Source organism: Perca flavescens, chromosome 15, assembly GCF_004354835.1.
Source record: "Perca flavescens isolate YP-PL-M2 chromosome 15, PFLA_1.0, whole genome shotgun sequence".
Lineage (NCBI taxonomy): Eukaryota > Metazoa > Chordata > Actinopteri > Perciformes > Percidae > Perca > Perca flavescens.
In genome coordinates, this window is record NC_041345.1 from 13,975,003 (window position 1) to 13,999,253 (window position 24,251).

At 41.8% G+C, this 24,251-nt stretch overlaps 2 protein-coding genes across 5 annotated transcripts in view; both read left to right on the forward strand.

Moving 5' to 3' along the window:
- The window catches only part of LOC114570403 (protein sidekick-2), an 88,965-nt gene extending 81,951 nt beyond the window's left edge, over nt 1-7,014 (forward strand). For 2 of the 4 annotated variants that reach the window (XM_028600721.1, XM_028600722.1), the window contains exons 43-45: nt 528-696; nt 3,078-3,207; nt 5,165-7,014. In XM_028600721.1, the coding sequence (XP_028456522.1) occupies nt 528-696; nt 3,078-3,207; nt 5,165-5,584 (719 nt within the window). In that variant the 3' untranslated portion in view covers nt 5,585-7,014. The remainder of the gene's footprint in view (nt 1-527; nt 697-3,077; nt 3,208-5,164) is intronic. The other 2 variants (XM_028600723.1, XM_028600724.1) reach the window with 1 other exon arrangement.
- Nucleotides 7,015-10,712: 3,698 nt separating this feature from the next.
- Nucleotides 10,713-23,999, forward strand: cdc42ep4a (CDC42 effector protein (Rho GTPase binding) 4a). Its single transcript, XM_028600650.1, has 2 exons — nt 10,713-11,008; nt 20,877-23,999. Exon 2 carries the CDS (start codon nt 20,985-20,987, stop codon nt 22,035-22,037), a length of 1,053 nt encoding a protein of 350 aa, XP_028456451.1. The 5' UTR covers nt 10,713-11,008; nt 20,877-20,984; the 3' UTR covers nt 22,038-23,999.
- The last annotated feature ends 252 nt before the right edge of the window (nt 24,000-24,251 follow it).

Below are 24,251 nucleotides of genomic sequence, written 5' to 3' on the forward strand. Positions count from 1 at the left end.
GTAACCGGCCTAAGGAGGGACATTTGGGGGGGAAAGTAAAGGGTCAGGCCAAACCTTACTAAAGCCTCGTATCAGTGACGTTTTAACCTAGTCAGCATTTAGCATGGTGCGAGGGTTACCAAGGTCAGTAAACAGGGCTTAGCGAGACCAGTTCAGACAAGGACTGTGTTTGTGCAGGGACGCAAAGAGGGCTTCTTAGCCCTCTCAACCCCTCCCCAATTTTCTCAGCCATGAAGCTCATCTGTCTGTTTGTTTTACTAGAGGCCATGACCGGACAGTGGGCCTGACTAACTGTCAAAAAGCTGCATTTTTACTTTTACAGCGTTTTGTACATGCAATGATGTGATCAATAAAATGCCTGTATATAACTTTCCGTTTAAAAAAATCTATTTAACTGTTTAAAAAAAGTATAAAAAGTTCAAGCCATATGCTTGAGTTTTATTGTCTTGTGTTCAACTAATCCTCAAGACTGAAATTGATTTTCCTGAAGATCACAAATCACTTATTTCATTCCACAACCCACACAGTGTCGTCCTCATACCCCTGTCCAGGCAACCACTCCAATTGCACAGCTCTGCCTCTGACCCACGGAGAGATGGTGCGCCTGGACGAGGGACGTTTCCCAGCCCTGGAGCTTAACAACAGACGCCTCTCCGTGAAGAACTCCTTTTGCCGCAAGAACGGCATCTACACACGGTCAGTCCCAAACAATCAACCACGGTGTTCAGCTGATGAGCATGGTGCATCCATTTCCTTCATGCACAGATTGCACTTCTTAAGCATATTGTTAACTCAGTTTTCTCTTCCAATTCAGTGTTACATAAGTGTTACTTATGATAGAGACAGGAATTAATAATGTAGTTGTGTGTGTCCCCCATCATCCCTCACAATAGTCTGTCAGTCTTGAGAGAACAAACCGAGCCAAGAAGAGCCGAGCTGCTGATTTGAAACTCCTTTCGCTCCCCTCATTGATATTCAGTGTTTGTATGAAGCAACTATTTATATAAGGGGACAGCACAACACCAGCTAATTAGCATTCATGAGCTTCTGCATTGCTCTTTGTCTGTCCATCACCGCTTTAGACAAAGGGTGCTTATGGGTCGGAGCCGGACATTTTCTTTTGGCCTTCAGCCCAGAGTTTCTCTCCAGTGCAGTGCTGTGAGAGCTGTCTCGATGTAAAGTACAACACCATCAGTATGCCCTTCTACCCGTCAGCAGGACTTTGGGCTCTTCGGTAATGTTTAGGTAAATATTAGATAAGAGGAATTTCACAAACTCTGTGGCTCAAGAAGCAAAGGGAATTTGTAGAGGCATGGGTCACACATAATTGGTGACTGGATGGATGGCCACATGGTTATTTTGGGGGATGGGAGTCCAGAGTCTGCTTCTTGTTACAGCAAAACAAAAAAACAACGTTGCTTTTTGCACATAATGATAGAATGTGCTAAATGAGGTGCATTAAGGGCAGGGTGATCTGTGCATTTTTTTTCCTTGACCAAGGAGGCCAAGAAGGGGATAAAAGGGTCTTGAGTTGCTACGAATCTTTTGAAGAGCTCCATGCTGGTACCGTACTCTCTGCTAATGATCTGTGGATGGAGGAGGAAGAGTGGGAGGGTTCCCTAGAGGATAATTGAAAGGGTGAATGATAGAGGGATGAATTAGACAGATAAGGCAATTGCAAAAATACAGTGCTCCTAAATAATTCAAAGCTCACTGGCAGCATTTAGGAGTGTGATTGGTAGCAGGATCCATCGCCCCTCCCCATGCGCTCACGTGACCCCATTCTTTTACTGTCTGACTCAACCTTATCTGAATTCTAAGTAGATGTTTATTTTTTCACAGTCAGCCCCCTCACGTCATCCCCTTTAACCCAGAAGAGATGTCTCTTTGTTGTGTCAACCCTTTCATGGCCCTTGTCATGTTGTGTCTTATAAGCTTCCTGTTCTTGGCATTCCCAGTGATTTAGCTTGCATATATCTCAGAACATATTCATTTGTATTTGAGAGGCCGTCAAGGTTGTCTGCTTAATGCCTTAATATTACACTAGACATCACAGCGTTTTATACCTGCCTATTCTGCCCCACAACATTTTCCATTTCAGATCATTTAAACTTTGATTTTACTTTAAATTTACTTTCATGCCATTTCTAGTTTATTTAATTCTTGAGTCTTTTTCTGAAAACAACTGAGCAAACTCTTCTCATAATGCTGTGTTAGCCAGAGTTACATACTGAGCCCACCGATGTAGCTCAGTGATGTGAATGTAGTGCTCCAGTTTTTGCCATCTCTGACCATCCAATTCAATCCCAGCAGACCTTGCACACAGCAGCAGTCATTACTGCAGAAGAAGAAAAATAATTGTCTGCATGGATGTTTTTTTTCTGCTTCGCTTTATGGACTTAATGGCTGGAGATAAAAGAAACCAAGAGTCTTTTACTTGACCTGTGCTCATATAAGAATGCTTAGTTAAACAGCTTTTTTGGTTAGGTCAAAATCTCTGACTGACTCAATCTGTACAGCCATTCTGCTCTAATCACCACAAAGAATCCTTTCATGAAGATGCTCATATGTTTTCATACAGGATCTTGTTTGTGCATTGAGGTGAGCTGAACTCAGCCTGCTGCCAAAGCTCCAAACGGACACATTGACAGAAGAAAATGGCAAAAGAATAAGACCAATTATAATCTCTTCCCTGTATTTTGCAACAGGGGCTTCCAGGAATTCACAAATAACCCATTCTGCGCTCGTCTGAACTACGCTTACATTTTCTTAATCAATGACTCTGCGCTGAATCTCTGCATCCCACTGAAGCCCCTGTGGGATGTGAAGCTTCTTCATTTTTAGAACTATTTTGCAGCCTTCCATTAGTCCTACAAGTGGTGTCAGTCATAGGAATGACAGGGCATTGTAGGTGTTCTCTTGCTCTCTCTCTCTCTCTCTCTCTCTCTCTCTCTCTCTCTCTCTCTCTCTCTCTCTCTCTCTCTCTCTCTCTCTCTCTCTCTCTCTCTTCCTCACAGTTTTGCTTTCTATCTCTCACAGACACTTTTTCTTTGTCTCATTCTCTCCCATCTGTCCAGGTCTCCACCAAGACCCAGTCCTGGAAGCCTGCACTACTCAGATGAGGATGTCAGCACTAAGTACAATGACCTGATCCCCGCAGAGAGCAGCAGTCTGACCGAGAAACCCTCTGAGATATCTGACTCTCAGGTAAGCAGTGACCCTGGCTTGCAGCCCATGTCCACTCCACGTCTGGAATAGGCAATGAAGTTAAATTAGAAAGTAAAATTCAACTGACAAAGTCCTCCAGGGCAGAGGCATAACCTTTCCTAACTCAAAAAATACTTATCTTATTCCACTTTCTTTTACTTTTGTCACATTTACATTCTACTGTCATTCTTTTTTGTCATAACCACTGCTTTTCAAGTTGGAACAACTAGATGGCTGTTTACTTATGAAGCAGAATGTCTGAAAATGACAGTCAGCAAGACATTTGCCTCAAGTGGATAACCTTGAAATTAATAGTCATGGCTGACATCTCTGGATCTGACTTTTAAAACTGATTTCTCCCGTGGGAAGGAAGTACAGGGCCAATTCTCATGTCTCATGTGTCTTGAAATGTCAAACTTTAATTTTCTCATGTCTCATGTGTCTTGAAATGTCTTCAATTCAATTCAATTTTATTTATAGTATCAAATCATAATTAATTTTTACAGTAATTCCTCAAACAGGAAAGTGGCAAAAAAACTCCCTTTTAGGAAGAAACGGTCTTGGTATTAATCTGGGCTGCTGGGTCTCAACTCGTCATGTAATGATCTGAACAGCTCAGTATGTGTGTGTGTGTGTGTGTGTGTGTGTGTGTGTGTGTGTGTGTGTGTGTGTGTGTGTGTGTGTGTGTGTGTGTGTGTGTGTGTGTGTGTGTGTGTGTGTGTGTGTGTGTGTGTGTGTGTGTGTGTTGTAATAGCGAGGTCCAGTGAAAGGACAGGGAGGTTAGAAGTGATGAGGGATGATCGATGCAAAAGGAAGAGAAGCTGATGGTAGCAGATTGTGAACATCTGTCTTCCCACATTTGCACTGGGTCTCCCTGGCCAATTTATCTGGTACCTGCACAGTCAAAACATTGTTCAACCTGGTTTGAACAAACACTGCTCCCGTGGGAGACACAAACTGGTGTTTTTCTTTTCCTCTGCATAGCCTCCCACTGTTTACCTACCACTTGTGCAAATAAATGGTGCTTCAACATCTGTTAAGCTGCAGTGTCTCAATAGAGCAGTAGATGGGCAGGCACTCATCAGGCACACAAATGTGCCAAGTGTGATGTTTTTTGTGAGAGTAATTTGCTCTCTGTTTGTTTTCCTCAGCCATTTCAGTGTGCTGGAACTGCGACAGGATTCACCCACACAAACATTTGTAACTTACAAGTAGGGCTGCCACCTCTCAGTCGATTAGTCGACTAATCGGTCGTTTTGGTCTTAGTCGACTAAGATTTCTTTAGTCGATTAGTCATTTTTTATGCTTATTTATGCTTAATTACTCATTTCCAAGAAACTTCTGAGCACATTTATGGTAAACAAAAGATTTAAAGTGGTGCTTTTACAGGATTAATTGTGGAGAAACTCAGTTTTACAGATGGTTAATTAACTACATTTATATTGTGCTTTTCTAGTCTTAACCACCTCTCAAAGCGCACAGCTCTGTCAATTAAATCCATTAATCGATTAGTCGACAAAATCCTATAAGTGTTAGTCGACTAAGAATTTCTTTAGTCGATGACAGCCCTACTTACAAGACTGATGGTTTAATATTACAACGAAAGCTAAATGTATCCTGTAAACATTGTCTCTGTCCAATTCTAGGACACTCTTGTGTACGCTTATCACTTCTGTGCTCCTCAGAGGTATGGATGAGCTCTTGTGAAAGACGCTCAATAGAAGTGATTATCTGCCCCGTAGAGTTGCACATGGATTAATAGATTTTCCAGTTATCTCTTAGTAGATTATATCCTGCTGTGTCATGACCCAGTATTGTGAAGTTTGACAGTGACGGTGCTGTATTAGAATCAGTCTTAATTTGAGAGCATGTAGCTGTCTCTGTAGTAAACATCCTAAACATATGTGTGTTTAGTAATCTCACGGTCTTCTAAGTCTTTTCCCTGATTGTCCCGCAGGGCAGCGACAGCGAATATGAGATGGATCAGAGCCGACAGAAGACCCACTCCTTTGTCAACCACTACATCAGCGACCCCACCTATTACAACTCCTGGCGGCGGCAGCAGAAGGGCGTCTCTCGTCCGCCGGCATACGGCTACTCCCAGCCCGAGCCCCTTGTGGAGCAGGAGTCACGGCAGCACCCGCCACCCGTGCCCCCTCTGCCACCTCTGCCACCTCTCCTCCCCCAGAGCGCCCCATCCCCACAGCCCCAATGCCAGGGCCAGGGCACTCTGTTCAGGTCTAAGGGAAGCCGGACTCCCACCCCCTCCCTGCTGTCCTCCGAACCCCCCAGCCAGCACAGCACCCTCTACCGGCCCCCCAGCAGCATGGGCTGTGCCGCTCAGGCACCTACCGCAGGCTTCTCCTCTTTTGTTTGACACACAGCTCTCCTTCCCATAACGACAGGACCCTGAGGACGAGTCTTTGATTTTGTTGCTGTTGGTTTATTTGTATTTTGCTCTTTTTCAATTTTTTTTCTTCTTTTTCAGTCTATTTGACAGAGTTGTTGCTCAATATTAAGCATTGCAGGCATCTTGAATAGCGTTTTCTCCTCTGTGAAGAGTGTGCGTGTATGATTGTGTGTAGCGCGTATGATTGGTTAATCCATGTGATATGTATATTATGAAAAGACAATCATTTGAAAGTTTTTTTATGCGTTGCTTAAGTACATTTATTTGAAGGTACAACCATGTAAACAAGGTAATACAGAACCCAAGGTTCTGAAAAAAAGAAAACCTTGTTTTAAAACACTGTATTATTGTTTAATATGAGAGCTTTATGGAAAAACAACCACCTTAGAACCATATAGAGTATGGACCACTTGGCTTGCTGAGACTGGACTATGGAAAAACCAACTCTGATGGAATAATGTGATGTTGGACGGAGGACGAACTGATAGTGACAAATGAACTCTGACTTTGGAGGGAGGCACTATGGTCACTGCGGCCCTCGGTGGCCTTTGACTTCCTCACTCTTCCTAATCATTGTTGGAACTGCATTGTGTGTTTACTATATGTACTTGTCTAATATTGTTTACCAGATATTTATATCAGTCAGCTTCAAGCTAAACATTTTCAGAACATCACTAGTGGCAATGTTATGAATCACATTAAAGCATTGTGGCACCTTTATAGTAGTCTGGGGGATGTGTTGATTGTGTGCTAGTACTCATGTCAGTAGATATACATGCTAAGATCAATTTCTGAATGTGCATCCGTTTGCTTTTATGTTGTCAGAGAATATGACTGAGGACCAATAGCACAAATCTTTTTGGTTCAAAAGATTGTATCCAATCACACCCACTTCAGTATGCTATTAATAGCTGTCAAAGAAGAACAAGAAGAACAGTGACCAAACTCTAAATTAAGATGTGAAACTTACAGACAGTAAAAATTCAAAATAAAGAAAGCTGTTATGTATCTGTTCATGAGGTTGGATAAGAGTTCAGCTTATTGGTGTATCTATGTTTATTTAAACTTCATTTAATGATTGACAGCAAAAGGACACAAGTATTGTACATGAAATGCATCACAGAGGATCGTCATGTGAGTTCAACATGTTACAGTGTAACATGGCATTGATATGACTGAAAATGTGTTTTATGCTCACCGTATAAACATATACATATGTTATGATGAGATGTTTTCTACCACTCTTTTGAATATGCTGGTTCTTTACTAAAGTTGAATGGGGTATTGCTGTGCTGGAGGTTGGACTCATAGTGTATAAACTTAGACAGTCGCTCCAAATTATCATCTGTCAAATTTCCATTGTGTGTATACATCATGAAGGAAACATTATGGACCTATTCATGGTAGCTCTCTAAAATAAATTATTCTATTTTGTAATGGCTTTTTCTTCATGCCTCATCTGAATATTTTAGAATATAATGTAATGGTATACATAATAATATATATTGGCAATTAAGGAAGGTGACTAATAATTCTGATATGAGAGTGTGGGAAAGCTATGAAACAGTGGTATAAACTCAGGATTTTAAAGGAAACATAAACCATATCAGACCCTGCTGACTATTTTACACATCCTAAGTAGACCTATTTGCATGGTCTGAAAGACAACGTGATTATAGGTGACAATTGACCCTACAGTGCAGAAATGACTTGATTCGCTCAGCCACAACAGAGACATAATTGGGATGCATAAGAGCATGAGTTCCAGGAAAGAATTTGAAGAAGACCCTGATCCGGTGCAAGCATGCTGAAAAGCTGGGGGAGGGTGGGAGAGTGTGTCTGGGTAATCTCCTTATTTCAGGCCGGAAAACATTGATCTTAAGCAAGGCAAAGGAGGGAGGAACAGAGGGATCAGGCTGGAAGGTTTTAAGAGAAATGAGAAAGTCAAGTCAAGGGTACAGTTTGTTGGTGTTGGAACATTTGTTTTTACCCTGATTGAAAAAAAGAACCAAAAGAAAGAAATCACATTGACCGATCGTTACATTTGCAAAAGTGAATGGATCATATATGGATAATTGATCATTATGCAAATGGTATTATTTCTGAGTGGCATTACAATGATGTAAAATGTCTAAATTAAAGTTTTTTTTAAGTTTTCCCCAGCATGAAGTCTACAATTGCAGAGGAGAAATCATGTCACATCCCGTGTAAACTATATAGCCCAACTTGTCTCTTCAACAAAACTAAAGCTCAGTTTTTATAACTAAATATAACATATTGCTTTGTAACATTTTGAATTATTCTATGTTGTAAATCAAAATTATGGTAGTTCTTCATACTCAACACTACTGTGACTATTGTTCACCTTCACTCAAGTCACTGTTCACACACACACACAGACAAACTCACAGACATGGCTTCACATCAACAAATCTGTTACATTTTTACATTTCAGTTCAGTGTCTCCTCATGGGACCGACTTATACAGAATGTGTCCTAATTCTGACTGTGCTTGTTGGAGTGCATCAGAGCAAATTTGCAACACAGCTAATTCAGCCTGACTGGTGACTCCAAAATGAGGACAAAATCAGGATGATACGGAAGGAAATTAGATGTTACAGCTTCTAAAAAATTTGAGAGGTCCTCTGGTTTTATGTTATTTCACTCACTGATGTATCCATCAGTATGCAGTCAATGCAGGCTTCTTCATTGCAGTCAGGACAGTCAATAAAATGGCGATTATGCATCATAATCCATTCTGTGAGCATTGGTCGATTATAGGTTTCCCCACTGCCCTCTGCAAGGCAGGGTGCTGGAATTTGCATCTACTCTAACCAGTCAGGTCTGTCTAGACCTTTGCCATGGTTTTTTGTCCTTATGCACAGTAAATAGCAACCACCACCCAAATTGTCATGGGTGGAGCGACATGGCTAAAAGGTTAAAGGGCACAGTATTCTCTCTCTCTTATGTGGTTTATAGGCTTAGCAGTGAAGCATAGCCTTATTTTGCACCCTCTGTTGTAAAATAACTAAAATCACAAGATTGACAAAGGATCCCTCTGCACTGAGGATAGAAATTGTTACATCACACGCCTCCTCATTCAGACTAACACAGTCTGAAACCATTGCCAAAACTCCAAACTGAAAGTCCTGTAAGGTTCAAGGGTTCCCATGTAGAATCTGGGAGAGACCTCAATGTCAAAAAGCCAGACAGCTAAAGATTTTTAAAGATTTAGAATGGACTTTTTGAAAGATTCAAAAACATCAAACCCGTAGCTAGCAATGGGTGAGGCAAATGCTAAGACACCAGTGCACCCTGTTGTACCCTGATGTACCACTGAACAAAGCTGTCAAAGCTGCCAATGCAATACACAAAGCTGCAACAAAAGGAGACTGTTGCAGTATAGGCCTATTTCTCCAGCAGCAGCAGCAGCACCTAGAACTTTACTTTTGATAGGTCGCTGAGAAGTACAGCTAATAGCAAATTTGTTTTTAAACTGTACTGCATTAAATAACTAAATGAGTGAAATGGGTGTGTTCATTCAGCACAGCCAGATAATTACAGATTACAGACCAGCTGTATGTAAATGAAGGTTTTGCAGTAACCAAGTTTCTGCTTTGTTTGGAAGTGCATTCTCTGAAATTCTGTCTTAACCAGATTTCAATAACCAGGTTTGGCGTGTGTGTGTGTGTGTGTGAGAGAGAGAGAGAGAGAGAGAGAGAGAGAGAGAGAGAGAGAGAGAGAGTCATCTTTTAGGGAAACATCCTGTTAGCACACGTTTAATATTCATTTTAAGTGTATGTCAGTCATTACAGAAGAGAGTTGTAAAATTAAAATTTTGGGGGCGTGGGTATGTCAAAAGGGCAACTTATAATATTTGAGTTCAGTCTGTTCCTGAACAAAAGGCCACTACAGTCAAATTCTCATCATAAAGTGTCCTGTTCTCCCATCAGCTGGTGGGACAGATCATACTGGGAACATAGCCAAAGGCAGGAAATAACTTCTCAAATGTGTGTCATGGACATTGTCCATGCAACTCATTACATTACAGAGATTTTCAAGAACAGCATGGATGAAAATGGCTGTAAAAGACAAAAGTGAATAGTCATTCTATCCAGGTAGTGTAGGAGCCTGACTTTTGCCCTTTGATAATTATCAACCATTCTCACATTCCTTTCCCTTGAGCTCAGGGTGAATATGCAGCCATGGGGTGCACCTTAGCTGTTTCCCATTCTCATTTCCATTGCAAAAGATACTAATGAGCGGTCACTGACCGTGGCCAACTGATCAGCCTGGAATACACAAGGTCAAACAAATGGGTCAGTCACTCAAAAATGTCTTCAGTGGTCAAAGAATGTGAGAAATTCATAAAAACTTTTGGACATCTTTCCTCAAACTATTTAACGAAAATGTGTTTTAAACCTCATACTTGTACTTGAATCCCTGTATATAACATCCTGATTTGTTTTATCCTAATTGTCTGAAGAGAAGTGAATAATTGTCTACACAGATACATTGTTAGTGGGTCCTACCTATTAGCCTTGGTATTAGCTTGTGTATTCTGTTCTCCATGTAAAGTTAGTGAAGAGTATCACCGAGGTACACTGCATGCACCTCCTTAAAAATGTAATGTAGGGCACTGTAAGGAGGATATTACATTATCCTACTTCCTTTGATACGTCTGGTGTCTCACAAAAGATGACTGTGCATGTTTTCCCTCTCTGACAGCTTTGCATCATCAGCCAAGCCATTTCTAATATCACAAAGAGAAAGTGAAGGAGGAAAGACACAGTACTTTGTTAGAAAGGATTACACTGTTATTTGCAATATAAACACAGCCATTAATGCTGAACAATTCCTTGACTGATGGAGAAGATGGGTTTAGAGCAAAACATTCTATGGTTTCCTTTTTTCTTTTATCTTTTATTAGGCTATTAGCCCACTGAAACACCATGAAGTGGTTCAAGTGATAAATTAAAGATTTTACTCTGATTTATTTTCATGGTTTCTTTTTAGATTTCATGACACAGACCCGCCTTTTAGGCTGAAGGAAATTAGTCTGTCTGAGTGGCCCCACGCTGGCAGCCTGTGTCTTTAAGGAGCCATGTAAAGAGGGCGTGTTCAAACACACTACCGAGGCAGCAGCAGGCATTCTACTGAGTGATTGCGCTTCAGAGCAGCAGCGCCGGTTCTGAGGATGTGGTGACAACATTAGTAACAATTCTATAAAAAAAGAGAGCTCTGTCTGTCTAACAGAGTTATTGAAATTCCCCGAGAGTTTGATCTGAGCGCGTCCTTTACGTCACTGTCGTTTGATGAATGCGCCCCCATTGTCAACCTGCTGGGGGCCTAACCGTGAAGCAGCACCGGCTTTATGAATGGGGATGCTCGGTAAGTGCGTGCTCTTCAATGTTTGTACTTGCACTTAAACGTAGCAACATGAAATGTTCTTTTGTAGCCTATTTGTTTAATACAGAATAAATATGTATTTAACAGAGCTGCTTTATTGAGCGATTCAGTAGAGCGCACGGCAGCTGACGCTTTTGTGGTCAGCTACTTATTGTTCTCCTGCCATTGACCCACCCAGAATCACAGCTTTATTGTAATGCGAGTGAATGACTAGACTGATGAATACAAGAGTGCTTTTAAATGGACACTTAGGAAGACGTATTTTTAGTCCCTAAAGCATTTATATGTAGTGTCGCAAGAATCGAGCTTATTTGTCTGCAGCCCCTAAGCAATATGCTAATATAAATGTCCTCATCATATTAGCTTATTTGGGAATGCTTTGTAGTTAGACTTGATGCAATTATATATTATTGTTTACTTATTACCTTTTACCAAAGGCAAACTCTCACAGGCCTCATATGAGAACAGATGTTGAGCAAAATTAGGCCCAAAATGTGTTTGGTGACATTCTGCTTTGCTGTGCATATTGAGTGAATGTGATGTACGTGTACACACAGGCAGGATGTTGGCTTTTACAAGACCTGATGACTAAAACAAAAATAACCCACTTTCTGCCCTATCATGCAGAGCACGTCTGTCCTGTTTGTCCAGTTCATTACCCACCTATCCCAGAGCATGTTTTCTTGGCAGTGCTGTTCAGTTTGCCTGGCAAGGGTCTCATGATGGCATCTGATGAGCTCATTGACTGAGATAATAAGGTGATAGGCCTTAGGTTTGTAGGCCATCACCACATGACCTCCTTATTACTGATAAGAACTGCACAGCATTTGTTTGAGGAGATAATGTTTTTGAGGCTTCTGCTTATGAGGCAAATTGGGTGGATTTCTTTGTTTTTGCAGGGTTGAATGTGACATTTGACCTGTCTCATCCAAAATCTGAGGGCTTTGCAAAATGTTGTTCTGCCCGGACGCTATGATGGATCTAGGTTGATGACCTAGCAAACAAGCAAGCCCCATTGCCAAGATGTATGTGTCGCAGGCTTAGCCTGTTTACTTTTTCCCCCAGAAGTGCCCCTGAAAATGCCTTCAGAACAGGCGACACATTTCTCCACCAGCCTGCACAGGTTCTGTTCCCATTACTTTCCTCTGTTTCTTAAATTACAAAGCATCTAATTGCCTGCAGGAGACATGTTTAGTGCCTGAAGGTGAAAGTTATCCTTCCGCCCTGTGGTGTTGGACACTGTGCCAACCACTCTGTTATTGGACACAGCACAATGTAGACCGCATTTTCTGGCTCACAGCCCAGGAAACACAACCTGCTCAGAATTTAGTTTCAAAAGTTAGCAAGTTTATGCGCCTCACTTTCATTTCGGAGATAATCAGTATTTTGAAATCCTTCTGCGATGGTGCTGAAGTGCAACTTTAGTGTGTTATTTGTGGCCAGTGAGTGTATGGTCCTGCACCCATGTTTGAACATGTCTGCAGTTTGTGTGCTCATTTGTGGCAATGTGTGTGTCCTGTCCAGCCCCTTCACATTCCAGGAAATACCAATATAAACTGTTATTTTTTTTCTGGAAAGCCTCTGTGGATGGTGATAGTAAACTGCTGAATGATTGTGGAGGACGTGACTGGTCTTATGAAGGATTTGTAGCATAAGTAACATGTTAGGTAGTTCTCATTGCTCTGAGTTACTACCACAGGCCTGCAAATGTTACATAAATCCCCATGCAGCTCAGTCGAAAATGTACTAGTTGTTAAAAACGTTAATTTTCTTAGTACACAATTCATGGTTTGCTAGTTTGACTTGTGACATAAAGCAACCGTTCATTAGTACGCTGCCACCTAATGTTTTTATGACCTTGTTGTCCAAACATCAAATTCTTAGGGCATCTCATATTTCAGTGTGTGAATGCTGTTTGTTCCTGTGTCTTTTGTTTGGTGGCATTGTTTTCTGGTCTGATCCAGCATGCTTTGCATTGTGATCCGGTAGGCTGGGGTTGGTACTATAAGCTGGGGGAAATGTTTATTTTCTGTTTTCTGTTTGTTCTGTTTCCTGCCATCCTGTTTCCTTGTTGTATTGAATGTAGATGATATCAGCGTAGCAGGTGACAATGACACTGCACAAATGTTATAATGGCTGACCAGAAGACAGCAACATTTTTGACTCAGTGTGAACCCTTTTTGGCTATTTGATTTGTATTAATCCAATAATTTGATATTACATTCTGAGAGAGAATCTATGCACAGTGCACTTATTATACAATCAAGAGTGAGACTTTGGCAATGCGCAAGTCAAGTGGTTTCTTGTGTTTTCTGAAAAAATAACACCTTTGTCAAAAAGAGCCCTCGACTGTTTGATAGCTGCTTATTTGGCTTTCCTCCAGCATATGCATTTTGTTGCTTTTTAGCTGTTCTGACCCCTATAATTATAACACTCTCGCACTTTAAAGCAAGATTCTCTGGATCCCATAATTTCCCTGCATTCTTTCCATTGAGGAGCACAGGTTTCCACTTGTGTTTCAAAATGTAACCTCACTCCTCTTCTGCAGCTCTTAAGACACCTGGCCGTTCTGTCCTGGGTGACAATACGGACACCTGGCCCCGAGGCCAGGGCTGCCATCAAGTGGGACGCATCCATACTACTATGTTTTCATTTTTAAACAGCATTTTAAAATAACTGGACATGCATGTGCATTCACATTGACTGTGGCAGTCCCTGCTTGACCTGAAAACTCAGGTCTTTCCATTAATTTTGAATGTGGGGAGTGCGTTTAGGCTGTGGCGATGGGGGCTGCGTTGGGGAAGCCAAAAAAACAGCATCGGCCTGAGGCAAAAAGTTGAGACAGATTACAACTTTCAACGCAATCCCACGTCACTGCGATGGCCAATTATGTAACCGGAGATTAGACTTGACAGCCGGTTTTGAAGTGGTGTGTATGTCCCGTACAAGACACATCACTGTCTGTATTGCTGCCACAAGAAAGTTTTAAACCAATAGGAGGGTTAGGGCTGCTCGATTATGGAAAAAAATATAATCACGGTTATTTCGGTCAATATTGAAATCACGATAATTTAACACGATTACTCGTTTTATCCAACTTAAAAAACAGTGGACAGTAAAAAAATGCATAAAAAAAAAAAAAACACATAACTGTGAAATTTGCCTTAATACTTTTCCTATTTCAACTTTATTTTTTCATTCAGAACACAATAGAAAATAAGTTTACTTGCAAAACGTAATTAGCTAATTCATTTTTTTTTTCTCTTATTCTGTTTTTGTGGTCATTGGGAGCCAAAATCATAATCACTATGACATTTTGATTACTTGCACATCCCTAATGAGGGTAAAAAATGAAACACCAGCACAGTCGCTCAGTCTCTTTTCTTTCTCAATTTCTCCGTGAAACAAAGCTGCCTTCAAGTGCGCTCAGAAATGCTCGGTCTACAAACGATCGGACGGAAAACAACAATAATTGTGAAACATAAAGTCTACTTGTGCTACATTGGGGGTTAAAGAACATAACAGGACGTCGCACACATTTAAGTGACCCTCCATTTTAGGGGCTCAGAAACAATGGAGTAGGCTAGTGAAGATGTGAGGCATAAATTTACTGAAGTAAAAGATAAAATGTAAAAGCAAAAAATGTATTAGTGTGGGCGTAGCCTCAGCTATCTGCTGTGAAGAAGATTCGGTTGTGTTCAGTTTCTAAAATTAATAAATGTATCTTAACCTGTGGCGCCCCAAGCAACTGATACATGTTCCATTTAGTTGTTGAACACACAGTTCCAGTACTGGCCTACGTCTCTGTAGATTAGATTATTATAAATCTGTTGATGGAGATATGAACTGTGTTTGGAGGACGTGGAGGCCATGTTTACATTACCAGTTGTCAGGAAGGGCAGACTTGAGTAGATTTCCGGAGAGATGGGAGGGTTTACTGCCTTATTTTCTCCCTGCCCTTCCTGTGGACGTACCCCTTAACACGCTAACAAGTTTCTCCGTAAACCACTTCCATCATGTGTGGCTGTGCCTTTTTTGTAATCTTTTAAGAAGCAGTGGGCTGATTGCTGTGTTGAGGTTACTGGCGTCTGTCACTTATCTCAGTGGTAATTTGTCAGAATCTTACAATTCTGTTTGCATACAGAATGCTGAGCGCTGAGATGTCATTTGTGGAGACAGGGGCAGTTAATAATGACCTAGATCTGTTTGTTGACCTGGCAGTTTCAGCTGGAGGAGAATGAAAAAGCTGGGAAGGTTTTTAGCCATGTCTCATTACCGAAAACATTCAAAAACTAATGCTAAGTGGTTATTTCTGGCGTGCTCTTGTGTTGATATCGCCAATGTCAACCTCCTCTCTGCCCATTCTCTCTGATTATGCTGAGACACTCAAAATGCTGGAGTGGTGCCAATGTCTGCCCCACTCAATTTGTATTTAGATGCCATGCCGAGTACACAGATGACGTTGATGTCGAGCCATGCTGGCTGCCATTTCTGTCCCATTTTTGTAACTTTTATTCCGATCAAAGACGATAGCACAGAGTGGAAATAGACAATAGTGTTGGTATATAAAAAGGCATTGTAGATCCGTGAAAATGATGATTGTATCCCACACAACACTTTTCATTCTTGAAGTGGAGTTGGCATTCTTGTCTGCCATTCGCTGCTTTGTCTGTAATAAAAGCTGTCAGTTTCACCAAAGTGGAGGACCGAGAGAGAGAGAGAAGAAGGAAATGGAGTGTCTTGTCTGGAGGCTGTGTCGACTGTAAATGTAAAAGCGACGAGTCATCTCTCGAGTATCGGAGGTCAGCTGCTACACGTCGAGATGACTTGCTGAGGCCTGTTCTCTGCCAGGAACCTTTTCATTGGCTGTCGGAGCTCTTTTGAAAGTATCTCTGCTCTGTCCTGGTCATCATCTGTCCATCACTTTATCTCCTTCTCTCTAGCTCTTCTGACCCTCTCGTCACAACTAATACAGACTTTTATAGTTGGTCTACTGATAATGCAGCTACACCTCCACACTGATTATTTGTAACAGCCTGTTTAGTTGTAAAATCATGTAACAGTACTGTATACTAAATGTTATTTTTAAACACTGCTGACTTCTTGTAAGTTTGTTCTTCCAGTCCGAGCTGCTTACCTAAAAATTTCCACTCATCTAAGGATCGCTACAGATTTAGTACTCATTGATATTGAATGCCAATTCAAAAACCTACAGACACTTTTATCAGCAGGGAAGCTCTAAACATTGATTGCATGCAATAGCTTAACCGCTGCCTCACACCAGGTTGCCAGGTATGAGTGGGGATAGCAGAAACACTGGTATGTGAGTTTTTTTTTGCTGTCTGTGTTTGAGAAATACACACGCTCGCAGGCTTTATCTTCTCCTTCCTGTCCTCAGAGAAATCATTCACCATTTGTGGAGGGACTATATTGAGGTGTTTAATTTATCTCCTTATGATTAAGGACATATACCACTGGACTTAATGATTTGATTATATTTCTATTTAGGGCTGCAACTCATAATTATTTTCATTATTAAATTGTCTGTTATTTTCTCACTAATTGATGACTTGTTTTGTCTATAAAAGGCCAGAAAATAATGACAAATGCCCATCACAGTTGCCCAGATCCCAAAGTGACTCCTTCAACTGTCTTGTTTTCTTCATCATTTCTTCAATCAACACTTCAAAATATTCTCTTTTAAAAAGTGTGAATCCTCACGTTGGACGAACTGTAACAACCATGTTTGCTTGAAAAACGAGGATTAATCAATTATAAAAACCATGGCCTAATAAATTTCCTGATTGACACCATTGAAACCTATTAATCAACTAATTGTATCAGCTCTATATCTATTAAAGTGCTATAAAATGGTCATAAAAACTAAAGCAAACATGAAGAGGCCAAGTTTGGTGTGAAATGCCTGGGATTTCCCCATAATTTTCAGCATTTCACAGTAATATATTTTGGATTTGCCTTGTACTTTGGACCACAGAGGATTTACACTTTGATCAAAATGAGCCCATGGATTTCTTGCTCCATATGAAGCGCATGGTGAAGAGAGGCATGGAAAATGGGTGATGAGGCAGGAGTAGTTTCTCTGTAGGTCAACAACTTGATCAGAAAGAAAACGCCACAAGCAAACGGTGTGCCACTTAGAAAACCCTAAAATAGACCATTTAAGCAACTGCTAAATCTGGCTTTTATGCAAGTTGGAGGGTGTAATTTTTCCATTATAGCTGTGTATTTTCTCTCATTGCTGTGTTTATCTCAGAGGGCAGCATCAGTTTGACGTCTGTTGTTTCTTGTCTGTATGATTGAGAGATAATGTGATTTCCACTGTTTGTCCTTGGGCTGCTCCTTCCTAAATGAGATATTCAGCCCTGCTAGCTGAGTTGTAGGCGGATCCCTATCTTCTATAGGCCATTTGTCTACTTAATTACTGGAACTCGTGTGTACGAGTGTGTGCCTATTACTGAACAATTGCTTGTGTTACACTTAAACATATGGTAATGAATGAGAGTTTTCTCTCACAAATGGGATGTTTGCAAATTGTATGATCATCAGAGTGATTTTACAGGCAGAGCAGTTTGAGTTTGAGAAACCAGCACTTCCCTGTTTTTCCACATAGATCTAGGTACATGTGGCCTCCCACCCCCCTAATGTCATTCCACCCTCAGGTCATGCGTTTGACCATCCAGGTCAGTGACTTCAAATGAGGCAGACAGCCCCCACCACTGCAGCAGTCACCCTCTACCAGACAGTCGAATACACACTGGACGAGTTAAGCACAACGACGATGCAGCAATACTCAATTAGGTGTGTGTGTGTGTGTGTGTGTGTGTGTGTGTGTGTGTGTGTGTGTGTGTGTGTGTGTGTGTGTGTGTGTGTGTGTGTGTGTGTGTGTGTGTGTGTGTGTGTGTGTGTGTGTGTGTGTGTGTGTGTGTGTGTGTGTGTGTGTGTGTGTGTGTGTGTGTGTGTGTGTGTGTGTGTGTGTGTGTGTGTGTGATACAGTACATTCGGTTAGCTGAGCTGTACAACCTTAATGGATGCTATGAGAGATTTTTTTAGTCAGTTATGTTTTTTTTTCTTCTATGATGCAGCATCTCTCTACAGTATTTATGAATTAATGCAGCCTTTCCTGTGAGATCCAAAATTCTCCCTAGTGAATATACTCAGGTTACCGTCTGATTTAGTGCTCCCTTTTTTTTCTTCCATTTCATTAAAAGAACCCATTTCTATTTACCTCCCTTATTACGTTATTTCTGTCCTTTTTCCTCGGAAGTAGTGGGTGTGTATTTTCCTTAGACCCAGTCGGCTAGGTATTTATATTGATAATTGTGTTATGTGATCTGTAATCTGAGCTAGCATTACATTTCCCATGACATAAATACATTTGGGGGAATTGGGTTGGAATATCCTTTACCCAAACAGATGTGAAAAGATGAGGGAGAAGTGAAGCAGCACTGTCGACGGTTTGGAAACGTTCCCAGTGTGTTCAAGTTTATCACCGTGTGTATGTATGCATGCATGCACAGACTGCTGCTTTTTACTCAGCAGTTGAGAAATACCACATCAAGACTAGTCAGTCATCCTCAGAATCCTATGTCATTCAAAGGGCTCAAGGCCTGTAGGTCAGTGTGGAGTATGTGTAAATGGTTTTCAAATTTGCTGTCAAAATGAAAAGATGCAGATGTGCCTCATTTGCTCATCCTGTCCTACATTCTGTGTCTCCAGTCAGTTTATTGCTGCAGCCAGCCAGACCCTGAGTGTTGTGAAAGTCTGTTTATAAAGTCCATCCCCCTGCTGTGACCCCGTAGTTCCCATGCTAACTGCTGCTTTCTCAGGCCCTTTTCCACTTTTTTCATTCACGTATACACCCACACGTGCATGTACGCGCACTTATGCAAAGCTATATTTATAGCAGGGCTGTGAATCAGGTTTGAAGTAACTGCTAAAGGCCTGTTCTGGATCCTGGTTAGATTCAGATGATGAACAATCTGCCTGGTGGTCTGTAACAAATTTCTGCACCCATGTCCCTGCAATGGGCACTGTTGAGCTTTTCAGCTTGATCCTAGCCTGGGGGGGGGGGAGGGGGCGGTGGAATGGAGGAGTGGGAGGCGCCTTCCTTGTTTCATCCGCTGGTTGTTTTTCCTTGCCTGTTTATGCCACCCAGAAGCTAACTAGTCAGAAAAAAACTTAGTTTTTTGGCTGGGTGTGAATAATTATTTCCCTCTCATTATTCCCCCAAAAAAAAAAATCATGCATGCAGCTTCAATAATAAACATGTTTCTGCTGTCCTTGTTTGTGTGTTTTGGCACCAAACCACATGTAGTTCATGGAAAGTTTTCACATTGCGTCTAAGTCTCAGTAAAAAATGCTGCAATCCTACATGTATATGTTTCTCTGTAGATACCTCCATTTCCTTGTCTACAGCACCGGAACATGCGTATTTTAATAAATTCCCTTTTTAACAATAAAAATACACACAACATGGATGGATTAAATGAGTGAACAATAGCAGACATCACATTAAAAGGGTGTATTGAATGAGCTCTTGGTTGACACAGAAGGCAGCCATGTGTTGTATGCTTGTATGAAGCCTGAAGCCTTCCGCAGCCCCTGACAGGAAACACTGTTGCTTGCATGCAGGAGGGTGTTTCCATGGAAACCAAAACAGGTGAGGGCATTAACAGGAAGAAGAGTAGAAGCTCAGCTGGCAAAGGCGGGGGGTTGAGGCGGAAGAACGAGGTCAATGCACTAAAAAGCCTGCCACGCAAACAGCCAAAATCTCCCAACGGCACTTCTACCAAAAACAACTCCTGACTTAAATATCTTTTTGAAGGCTTGCCTGTAAGAAATCCAAAGTCAAGGTTAGGTCACGGTTTTAATCTCCCTGTGTTAGCGTGGGCAAACAAAGAAAGAGGCACAAGGTGCACGCTGCAGACAGCAAGGTAAGTGTTTTCTTCAGGTCTGCTTATGTGTAACCATAGAGACTTTCCATCACAAATTGGAGGGGTGTGTGTTTCTGGTGTCTGTCTGTAGAAAGTGCTTGCGCTTCATCTTTGCAGACCACCATGACAGTGCTCTATTTTATGTGTATTTTATATGCTGGGATGTAACGCTAATGAGCTGCCCCTGTCCTCCAGTGCAGCACCTTGCGGAAACAGCAGTGACTAGCTGTCAGCCTGTGATGAGTCTTCCTCTGTCTGGGCTGCATGTTTCAATAATGCAGAGACACATTTTCTATTAACTGTCAGTCACAAACCTCTAGGGACACAAACATTGTCGAAAAAGAAGAAGAAGAAGAAGAGAAGGAGGCCAGGGACTTGTCAATGCTTCGGTGACTGTTGAACAGCATACTCTGTTGAGTGGGGAATTATTGTTCTGTATAATTGACTTTGTCTGTGACTACAAGATTAGCTTTTGGTCATATACTGATATCCGTACAGTCAAAGTTGAGCTTTGCCGCAGAAAATCCCTGGCAGCCCTCAACTATCCTCCGATTCATATTGGTCTGTGGTTGATGTTTTGCTCTCTATTATAATTTTGCCGTTTTTTAAAGCAGAATCTTGTGGTGTTCCCCATGTTGTTGTTTTTTCAGTGCATTTCAGAGGTCCTCTCACAGAGATGTTGGAGTGCTGCTTATCATTATGGAGTTGCATAATTGGTAGCTTCAGCTCTTGTAATTAGTGCATTTGAGATTCTTTTGAAATGTTTTTATGTACTTAATGAAATTAAAGAGTAAATGTGAATGTTGTGCAGTACATTTATGTAGGTTACCCTTATATTAATTTATCAAAAATAATGAAATGCATTATGTGTAATTTATTCTATTTTAATTTTTCAGGTTCCCAGGCTGACTGCTGTTGAGAAGCATCAATAGTCATTCCAAGATCTCTAACAAGGATTATATTTGAAGATTTTGAAGCTCTTTGTGCATAACAAAACAGCCACTATGCCAATACTAAAACAGCTAGTGTCTGGCTCCTCCCAGACCAAGCGGCGCTCACGCATGGACCTGACCAGGGAGATGATCAGCGCTCCACTGGGCGACTTCCGCCACACCATGCATGTAGGCCGCAGTGGTGACGCGTTCGGAGACACCTCCTTTCTCAGCACCCGCTCAGGAGAACCTCCCCCGGAGACCAATTTCTTTCCCCGCTCTCCCCGGCCCGGCCTCCTGTCTCGCACCTTCAGGAGCAGCAAACGCTCCCAGTCGGTGACCAGAGTTGACCAGCAGAGCGACCACACCCTGGTGAGTCCTGGTGGGTCTCCCACCTATGTAAAGAATGCCATGTCTCTGCCCTTTCTCAACGATGACAGAGGGGACAGTATGGTGGCTAAGAGTTTGTCCTCAAGTCCTTTAAAGCAGCACAGTGAGGTGGATGGGAGAGGTGCAGCTTCAGCTTCTCACTTCCTGGAGCTGGAAGAGCGCAGCTTTGGGGAGCTGACTGAGCTTCCGGAGAGCTCCCACCACTACGGAGGTGGCATGAAGCATGCCGAGTCAGTAATGTCTTTTCATGTCGACCTGGGACCCTCCATGCTGGGTGACATCCTGGGGGTGATGGAGAAGGAGGATGATGATCTTGGCTACGAGGAGGGCAAGAGCAGCGAGGGCCGTGCCTCACCACCTCTCAGCATCCACGGTGAGGAGGAAGATAGTATGGAGAGAGAAAAAGATGAGGAGGCAGAGGAGGAGATGGAAGAAGAGGAAGAAGCCGCAGATCTTCAGCAGCAGGCCTCAATGCATCCAGCTAGCTCTGTAGATCTGGGGCCTGAGAATGGAGGGCCCTACACCCCGGAGTACACTCCTGAGACTCGGCCCAAACACTTGCAGCATCTAGACAGCTGCTCCATGTCCAGCTCTGGCTCTGCTGCCCTGGATGAGAAACCAAACAGCCAGATGTATGCAGGAGATACAGATAGCGCCACCTTCAGTGCCCCGCCAGAAGAGGAGAGCAACTTCTCCTCTTTCATGGAGGATGAAGACGATGAGATCCACGTATGAGACTCTGAAGTCTTCTAAAAAAAAATAAATAAAAAAAAAATAGGACAGAGCTCTGGAAGGGGTTTATGTGAAACTAGCAAGTCTTTGACAATGTGGATTTGCACTTGAACAGGAATAAAGGCACTGTTGTCAGTTACTGTGGGAATGGGAGTGTGAAGAAGATGGAGGCCTCTTACTTTGTAGGTCTACAAGAAGACAGTGACTGCTCCTTTTTGGAAAAGCCCAAACTCAGACTCAGTCAGAGCCTTACCCTCCACTGTCTGTCAATCTGTCTCTCCCTTTTGAACACTGAGGGAACTGACATGGAAGAGCAACCACTCTTTTGAATATAGAACATTCCAGAAGTAAAAGGGGAGGACGGTTCCGAAAGAAACCTTTTTTTTAGGAAAAGAAAAAACATTTTCCATAACTGAAGCTCAGTTCACGCTTTCTCTCCCTTCCCTCTCTTGATGCTTCACATGTGCTCATTTTGGTTCGCCTATCCTCGTCTTGTTGTGCTTTCTCTCACTGGCGTTGGGATATCATGATGGCTGGGCTGTCACCACAGGATCACTGGTGGGTATCTTGTCACAATAAAGGGGCTGTGTTTGTCACTAGAGTGTGAATCCCTTCCTTGAGCCCCTTTTCATCTGAAACTATATTAAAGTGCCATAGATCTGTCAGTTTTCTCCCTTATGTAACTCAGGGTCCTTGCAATGCTGCTCAAAGGCTGCCATTTCCTGCTGTAAAGAAGGACCACAACACCCAAAACCAAAACTCTTCTGTTTTTAATTCACTGTGGGCGCCACACAGGCTTAGCCTCAGTGTAAATTAGAGAAAAGCAGCGTTGTAAAGCTAATGGAGATGCATTGGCCTGCATTAACTATGAAGCATGGTGTTACTGCAGAGAGCCAGAGGTGTAAGTAGTAGCTGGAGAGGGATTGTAGAGTGTTTGTTGTCTCTTTTTTCAATGAACAGATTATTTCTTTTTTTTGTTCCACCCTAAAGCCATAATGATGATGCTTTTTACAGATTTTCGATAACTGACGTGAATTGGCTATCTTCCTCTTACTAATCCGTTATTTCAAGTTGAAACTGAAAAGAGTTTAATAACCACTTCCTTCCTTGTTTTTGTACATCCGAGCAGCTGCAGTGGTGCAACTGAACTGTGTAAAAGATGTTGATCCTCATTAGTCCATGGGCTGCCTTATGTATAAAACAGTTTCCACTACTAGTCATGAAGATGGCTTTAGGGTATGTATTGTTGAAAATCAGTGCACCAGCAGGCACATGTAAACCAGACACTACTAGTATTTGGTGTTCAATACCTATTTTATTTTTTTTATCTTTGGAAAAAAAAACGTTGCTATGTTTGTTATGTCTGTTTATAGAGTGGATGAAGAAGAGAGACTCAGCCAGCAATAGCATTAAAGCATTAAAAAAGATTGCTATTTCTGTGCAAGTTGATAGTCATTGCAGCGTGACTGTATCTCTTGCATCATTAAAAGCCGTGGCCAGAAGTATTGGGGCTCAGTTGTGCTGATTGATTTCACTGCCTTAACTGAAACTGACAGATGTGCCAAATCATAATTGCTTAGCCAAATATAATTTTACTTGTGTAACTCACTTTTGGGAGAGCCTGTCAAATCTGTGTGTCGCTTCCTTCTCTGTATGGGTAATCACTGTTGAATTTAAGACTTAAGTTAGGTAAGGTAAAAAATATATACAAGTGTTCTAAGATGTCAATCAAGCAGGAAAAGATTGAATTTGCATAACTGGTTATTTATGTTTCCAATCACTCAAACACTACAAAATATATTCAGGTTGTTTCTAGGGTTAACAATTTTGTGCGAATGGGAAGTTGTCTGTGTTGCCCTTTCTGTATATTGATGTATATTATGCCTTACTTCTTTACTGTTACCTTCTTTCTGCATTATCTAAAATAACCTATATTTTTCAATAAAAGAAATCCTGAACATCTTCCCTGCAGCATATTTTATTGCCATGTTGTCGCCGTGCATCAAAAGATAATGAAGTGGAAGTGCTACTCAATCAGCAGCATTAACAAAGGAGTTCCTTGAGTGCCTTTTGTTTCCTGTCTCTATTCTTTGGCTCTCCCAGAAGAGGAAGGAAGGAAGGAAGCAATCCAGGCCTAGTTGGATGGGTCTCTTAACTATTTGCTATACAAGCGGAGAATGCTGTGATGACTCAGTAAGAGAGTGCGTGCGTGTGAGA